Source organism: Archocentrus centrarchus, chromosome 4 (assembly GCF_007364275.1).
Source record: "Archocentrus centrarchus isolate MPI-CPG fArcCen1 chromosome 4, fArcCen1, whole genome shotgun sequence".
Taxonomy (NCBI): Eukaryota; Metazoa; Chordata; class Actinopteri; order Cichliformes; family Cichlidae; genus Archocentrus; species Archocentrus centrarchus.
In genome coordinates, this window is record NC_044349.1 from 13,143,882 (window position 1) to 13,152,088 (window position 8,207).

At 40.9% G+C, this 8,207-nt stretch overlaps 1 protein-coding gene across 1 annotated transcript; it reads left to right on the plus strand.

Annotated features, from left to right (window-relative positions):
- Positions 1-3,189: 3,189 nt before the first annotated feature.
- Positions 3,190-5,748, plus strand: LOC115778533 (piggyBac transposable element-derived protein 3-like). Its single transcript, XM_030726600.1, has 4 exons — positions 3,190-3,372; positions 3,572-3,782; positions 3,894-4,592; positions 4,686-5,748. The coding sequence occupies exons 1-4, from the start codon at positions 3,330-3,332 to the stop codon at positions 5,173-5,175; spliced, it is 1,443 nt and encodes a 480-aa protein (XP_030582460.1). The 5' UTR covers positions 3,190-3,329; the 3' UTR covers positions 5,176-5,748.
- The last annotated feature ends 2,459 nt before the right edge of the window (positions 5,749-8,207 follow it).

An 8,207-nucleotide genomic window follows, 5' to 3' on the forward strand; every position in this document is an offset into this window, starting at 1 on the left:
ACCACTGTTCCTGGATTCAGCTGCCAGGTCCTAAATTTACTTTCCTGGACTGGCTAACACTGACCTCTGCCTTCACTGGAGATTAGACAGAATCTTTTAATATACATTACATTACATTCCCTCAATCACTCACCAGAGCAAAGATGGAATCTTTGCATGGCTGCTGCCAGTTCGCGCCTGTTTGCTTCAGTTACACAAATACTGTAATCAAGATGTCACAAGTGCGTAAAAAGGAGGAATATACTTTAAAAATAGTTGCTTAAGTAGGCTTATAAGAAGTACTCTCAGTAGAGCTTAGCTCATGAAAGTTAAATCATTATCTCATTGTGAAACAAGGACCCTGGGGACTAATCATGTGATGTTATTAGATCTTCATTATGTAGACGCATTGATCAATAAGGAGAATTTGTTTAAGTGGACTACTTTAACAACTTAATACATACGTGGGTAATGTTATCCAGTCGTTGACAAGGGCCCCTGACTTAATCCTGTTTGTGGGATTCCAGTTTATTGGCGTTTGTTTGAAACAGGGGAGGAGGCCCTGCTAGAGGTCAGACTATTCACCTTTGACCTCAACCGATAACTTTGCCAGGAGCCCTGCTGCATACAAAGCAGGCATCAGTCAGTTTTAGTGTGAAATAGTAATCTCTCTGTGCCAACTCACAAGCTTTATAACTCGTGACTCGTGGTGTAAAAGAGAGCTGCTGCCCTAAAATGATGGGAAAACCTTTGTTTCTATTACTGACAATACCACTGAGCGTTCTGCCAAACTTACTCCAGTTCTTAGATGGTGTTTACTGCACCAGGAGGATTTTATCATCTGCCTTCCACTGAATCCATGTAGAGATCACCAAAAAGTCACAGAAAGTACAAAACCTTTTTCCTCATGGATCTGTAAACAGAACTAGCTGCTGTGTTCCAAGCTTGCAGGCATATAGATGTCGTTTTTTAGGATTTCTTGGGCTTCTATATGTTCTTTTCTTGCTGTGCTTGCCAAATTCCTGCTGGTTCCCCACAAACACCCATCCATTTTCCTCTCTTTATCCAATTCAGGGTCGCAGGGGGGCTGGGGCCTATCCGAGCTGCTATAGGGTGAGAGGCAGGGTACACCCTGGAATGGTCACCAGCCTGTCACAGGGCCAACACAGGCAGACTTACAATCCTTCATACTCACATTCACACCTACAGCCAATTTTGAATCACCGATTAGCCTGACCTCATTAACGTAATGTCTTTGGGCTGTGTGGAGGAAAACGGAGCACCAGGAAAGAACCCACACAGACACAAGGAGACCAGAGGGTAGATTCAAACCTGGGACCTGGTAACCACTGTGGCCTCCTACAAACATGAATTTATTGGTCCTGATGGATCAAACTTTGATAATTTAAAGATGTTTTCAAGAAACTGTTACCATATTTTCTGCTTCTTTCAGTTAATCCAACAAATTTGGAGCCTGCACAGTTGTAAAGTTCTACAGCGAAGGTCTGTTTTGTTCATCGAAATGCTAAAAGTACAAACACACACACACACACACACACACACACACACACACACACACACACACACACACACACACACACACACACACACACACACACACACACACACACACAAATAAATATTTATATAAATTGAACTGAAATTAAAAATTCAACACACAGTGGCTGAATATGTCCAGAGTCAGACTGCAGCAGACTTTCTATCTGTGAAAGATGCTTGTGCAAAACCCCCAAATGACCATGTGATCTCTAAAGTATGGTGAAAAAAAAAAAATCTAACTCTTACATCCTTTCTCTATTACCATCAAGGTGCTTTTGAGTGTGTAACTTCAGTGAAAAAATAGTGATTAAAAACAAATCCTGAATCTCCAAATCCTTGACCGCCTCACTGATTGGAAGAATATGCTCCATAATCCAAGTAAAGCATAGTTAAGCAAAATGGCTCCATTTGCCACAGCTGGAAATCAGTTCCACCTGGACAGAGGCGAGACTGCCCCACTTTGTTTTTCCATTGCTTAACTCTCCAGCTGCATTTTATTTATTACTCTGAAGATGACTTTCTCCTTAGAATAAATGTCTATATATAGATTATATATGGATGTGCATTTTGAATGTGTTGCAGTTTTTGCAAGCTGTGTTTTGGCCACATCTGCGACAGGAAATGCTTCTGTGTTCACATCTGCCTTATAGTAATAGCTGCTTAAAATCAATCTTACTTTAGATACACTTTACCTTCCTATATAGCATTCAGAAGTTCTACAGGGAGGAAAATGTAAATGAAGTGCCAATTTATTCACACATGACCATTTTTATAAGAAACAGCAATAAAGTTTTTCTATTTGGTGTCATTTAGTTTAAGTAAAAGGTCAAAAATCTCCTTAACTGAAATCTTTTAACTTGGCCTCTAATCCCACAGCCTGAGAAGACAAAAGTCACATCTTTGCAATGACTTAAGGTGAAACATGACCTGTATATTTCTCAGAATCAGGTTTGTTTAAGCTGTGCAAATAAAAGTAAACCAGATCCTACAAACCTGAAAACCTCAGGAACCCAAAAGGGGCATGTTTGTTGGACAGAAAATCAGCTGTCCTGCCAAGACAGACACACAAACCTAGGCTGAAAGAGGCTGTCATAACAAATGATCAATACCTGTTGGTGTAACTTTAACTCAACACAACAGTCAGTCCATGGATTTTTAGTGCTGTTATGTGCTGCCACAAGAGATTCAAAAATGGACTGAACTGAATTAGTGCACACTCAGAATGTTATCTTCACCCCTCTCACTATTCTAGAGGCAAAGAAAAGCTAAGATATGTACAGGAATGCAGAGTAGTCCCAAAAAACAGCGTGAATGAAACCCGTCGAGCAACTTGTTGCCCCTTAAAGTGACCAAACACAGCAGTGAGTGTAGCTGTTCTGGAAGATGTTTTCGTTGCACAGCGGTGCAAGTGACCCTCTTCATTACATCCCAGCAAGTGCTCTTATTAAACATAAATATTGTCCACATTGCTATTATGTCAATAACTGCTGTCCTCTGATTCATCAGTCAATGGCACACCTCTACTCTAGGCACATTATACACACCTGTGAAAAGGTATGTAATGGACAAGAACAGCAAGCTGGGAGGGAAAGTTGTATTTAACCTCCTGAGACCCAGCAATGCATTTTTGTCCTCTGTGGAGTACATAGGTTTTTTGTTCATAACTCTGAAACTATACATGCCACTGTGTTAAATCCTGTTGGTCCTTAGAGAGGACATCCTGGGCTTTCCAATGATATGACATGTGTGGGGGTGGGGCTTTTCTGGAATTTTCTTTCTGATTCTTCACAATGGCTGCCATCCCTGTGAGCACATTTTATCGAAAGAAGAAAGGTAAGTATATTATTTTCTAATTATGAGCTTTGTGAGTTTAATATTCAGATTGCTTCTAGTAAATGAACATCTAAGGAATAGTTAGGTGGATTTTCAGAGCAGTTTAATTATTTGTTGGGATAAAACATAACCTGTTTATGTGTGTCCTCCATAGAGGACATCAGGATTTGCTTTTTATTTTTTTAACCTGTTTTAATAGAAATCAGCTCACTGACTGAGGCAGAGAAAATCCTAAACAGGATTATTGATGGAGACTCAGACATAGATTTGTCAGATGAGGAGGACCAAGAGGGACAGATTGACGGTGATTTTGAGGTCGGGAGTTCAGAGGATGAGGCATCAAGTGAGGAAGAGGAGAGTGAAGTTGAGGATGCACGGGCCCGTCGCCCACTTTGGACCAAAACTAACACGTAGGCTTCTGAGACAAGAGTAGATAAGCTTAGACAGATAAGAGTATTTTTTTGGATGAACTATCACTTTTAGAGGACATAATTATTTAATGTATTTGTCTGTCTCTTAAGATTCCTGCCTGTGCTGGAAGACTCCGGAGAGGTTGTCTGTACTGCCCCAAACCGTGTAGACTGGCCACCATCAAAATACTTTGAGCAGTACATTGACAACAAAGTTTTTGAGGACATGTCCTTTTGCACAAACCAGAGACAGATTCAGGTGTCAGGCTCAAGTCTGAATACAACACCTGAGGAGATTAAGACCTGGTTTGGAGTCTCAGTGTACATGGCATGCCTTGGTTACCCAAAAATCAAAATGTATTGGGCCAAAAAAACAAGAGTGCCAATAGTTGCTGAGTCGATGACAAGGGATCGCTTTTTCAAGATCAGATGTTCTTTGAAAATCACTAATGATCTTGATGTAACTGAAGAAGAGAGGAAGCTCAATATGCTTTGGAGAGTCAGTCCACTTTTGAAGAAGGTGCAACAAGGTTGCCTAAACCTACCCAGGCCAGGAAATGTTTCCATTGATGAACAAATGATTCCCTTTACTGGTCGATGTCCAGTCCGTCAATTCGTTCCTGGCAAGCCAAATCCAACCGGATTGAAGGTGTTTGTTCTCGCTACTCCAACTGGAATTGTATTGGATTTTGAAGTCTACCAAGGAAAAAACACCTTTGTCGGCAGAGACACAGGACTTGGAATAGGAGCAAATGCAGTTCTTCGGTTGACTGAGTCCATTCCCAGGGGAACTCACCTGTACTTTGACAGGTATAAACGTCAATTGTGGTGCTGTTGATGATGATTCTCTGTAAACAAATGACACTTATTTTTTATTTTTTGTGTTTGTGTCTGTCTGTCTAGGTATTTCACCTCAATAAAACTACTGGATAAATTGCTAGAAATGGGTCTGCCTGCAAGTGGAACATTGATGAAAAATAGACTCCCAAAGGATTGTAACATTACATCTGATAAAGAGTTGTTGAAACAAGGAAGAGGCTCCTCTGTAATGGTGACAAGGAAACATCCTGAGCTGGCTGTGACAAAATGGGTTGACAATAAACCTGTACTCATGGCATCAACAGTGCATGGAATAGAGCCCCAGGATACCCGGACCAGATGGTCACTGAAAGACAAAAGGCATGTTCAAGTGTCCAGACCTGCAGTGGTGGCAGAGTACAACACCAACATGGGTGGGGTTGATATGTGTGATAGAATGCTTAGTTTTTATAGAATGGCTAACCGCACAAGGAAGTGGACTGTACGCACAATCCTACACTTCTTCGATCTGGCTATCACCAACTCCTGGTTACAGTATAAGGAAGACAGCCAAGCTTTGGCACGACCTATGTAGAAAACTCTCCAATACCATGACTTCAAACTGCTCTTAGGTGAGGAACTGATTGCCCAGGGGCAGTCAGGCCAACCTAATCCAATTGAATCTGATGCGTCGAATGATGAGGAGTACGTTCCATCACAGAAGAGAAGGAGGCCCCAGCCAGATAAGGAAGTGAGAAAGTATGGAGCTGTCCATTTGCCACAGATGATGGACAATCCTAATAGTTCCAGGTGCAGAGCAGAAGGGTGCACTGGAAAAACCTACATAAAGTGCATCAAATGCAACATGTACCTCTGCATCTCAAAGAAGAAGAACTGCTTTATGGACTACCACAAACCAAAACAGAACTAACACACCTGATTAAACTACACTAATCAGCTTGCTTTTGATAAGCTGAATGAGGTCCCTGGAAATCTGAACCACTGGCTTGAATGGTGTAGCCATTTGAAATTTACAGCACTAAAGATTGTCAGAGTTCAGAGGTAAATGTATGCCTCGAAATGTGTTCATATTTGCCACAAGAGAGTCCCGATGTCCTCTCCAAAGGACATACTCTAAAAAATAAATAAAAACATGTTTTGAAATTTTTTCAATTGTAGTGATGTTTTTTCACACCAAAGAGTCATGTAGTGTAAAAAAAATTGAAATTCAAAAACTTTTTTTTCTCTGGGTCTCATTAAAGCAGTGGCACAAACATAGTGATCATCTTCTTCACCCGTGAGCACATGTGCTCCTGTATGTGCCCTGAGTGTGATGCTTAAAACCAGTTTCCATATGACACAGCTAAATAGCTCAGCCTTCATTCTTCACAGAGGGAGGGGTGATTGCTGCTGCATGCTTTCTCTGCATTTAGATGTGTGTACCACATGCCAGCGGGCACCCCTGCCAAAGCCCCCAGCTCTGCAAAGGGCAGTCAAGGCGCTAAATGACCCCCCTCTTTAAGCCACCTCCCCACCCATATCCATCTGCTAACCTCGCAACCTCGCTGTGGTGCTCGGCCAGTGAGAAGCAGCGCAAACCGGCATGAGCCAGTGCTGAGAGCTTCATCGCCCCCTCCCCGCCTCCGCCTTTCGTCAACTTCTTTCTCCCATATGTGCATGCACACACACACACAGGATTAGTGTACTTATGGGGACTTGGCGTTGTCTGTTTTTCACCCTCAAAATCACATCATTCGCTGAACACAGATGGCGTGCATTTGCTAAAAGAACATTCAAGTTTGATTAGAAATGGGGTTGTGTTTCACTGCCAGTGCTTTGACTGGATAGACTTAATTTTTTTGTCTTAACACTTCTTGTCTGACACTTAATAAACAAACATTAAAAAAGGATTTAACCCCACCCCTGCATGTCTGACCTAGGAATCATCAGTCTTGAAAAAAATATCTATCACACATAACTCCACTTCACGAAGTCTAAAACTCAAGAAGAGAGAAACAGCCATAGCTTGCTCACACACTGCAAAAAAAAAAAAAAAAAAACACTTCCTCTTCTGTCTCGACTGTTTTCAGCCCCATATGTTAATTGGCAGAAAATACGAACTCTTTGTGACCACTCTTTTATAGCTGGGTGAAAATGAATCTAATCACACATGCCTTTTTTAAATAGATGACAAAGACACTGTCAGCCTTACATGCGTGACATAGTGCAGTTGGTCAGTGAACATAGTTTTTGCCATCAGTACTTTTTTTTTTTTTTTTTGCAACGCTGGTGAATACAATGGAATTGGTTCATTGGAGTGAAAATTATTTCATGGCATGAGAATTTGTTACTGTGGGAGAAAACACACTTTTGGCCAGAGCGGTCCAAATCTCACAAAGGCATTTTCCTGTCGTTGAGGAGCTGTGAGATACTTTTGTGAGCCAACTTCCAATTAAAGTTTTTGTTTTGTTTTGTTTTGTTGCCTTGACCCATTTTCTTGAGCTTAAAAGGCAAATGTGGCAGAACTTAAATTAAGACAGATGCTGCTGCACGCACAGAACACATACAATATTTAAAGTTTATTTCTTTTAAATACTTCTCCATAAAGCTTCTAAATTAACATGTTTCAATATATTGTGTGTTGTCACAGTCGTCTTGCCAGTTCTCCCCGTTTAGATTCAGACTGTATATAAAAAAATATGGATGTAACCACTGTGACATCACTCATTGGTTTGAAGGCCATTTAAAAGCCACAAGTTTTACTTTCGTCTTTCTTTTTAGGCCGGATGTGAGCATGTTTGTGTTAAATGGGATGCTTACCTTGGCTTGTTAAAGACGTATATTCACAAACTCAGCCAAAGTCAAAATACTTAATATATAAACAGTAAGAAAGCTATTATTTATTTTTACATGAGTCAGATTATTTCCAGGGCTTGATGTATTTGAACTCTTTCACATCAGCATTTGTAAGAAAAAATAAAGGATTCTCAGGTAAACTGAGGAATTAACTGGGAATTTTTGCCATTAACAAATAGTAACCCTTATTGGCATCAAAGTGGCAGCGGTTTGATGAGAAAATAAAGTAGATGAAAGCTGCATGACCCAGTCACTTCAGCAAGTTTCCACCACAAACTAATTCTGTTGTGCCATTTTTTTTTTTTGGCAAGTCTGGATACTCTCACCCCCAGCGCTCCACTTGTTGCACCCACGAGTCTATTAACCCAGCAATCAAATTTAGGAGCAGGGCTGCTTTTCTGTCATTGACCTAAGGCACCTAAGGCACCTTTTGCACCACCATCAAATTTTTCCTCTGCATGAAATTGCACCCATTCATATCAGACTGATATTTGATAATTCAATAATAATACAATTGGACATCAAATATACAGACAGTAAATACTTTCTTGACAGGAATCAGCCAAATGTCAGGTAGCAGTGACAATACAGAGCAGAAGTCAGCAGTTTTTATGTCGTCTGCTGTGGAGCAGCGGGGTGGAGGAAAGGTTCCTGTCACGCACATGAGCGGATCAGTCACATGCTCAGAGCTGAGCAAGAAACACTTTTCTCTGTTCACCATACACCACACAGTGTGAGCACCACCATATATCATGGTAGATTTGCACTTTT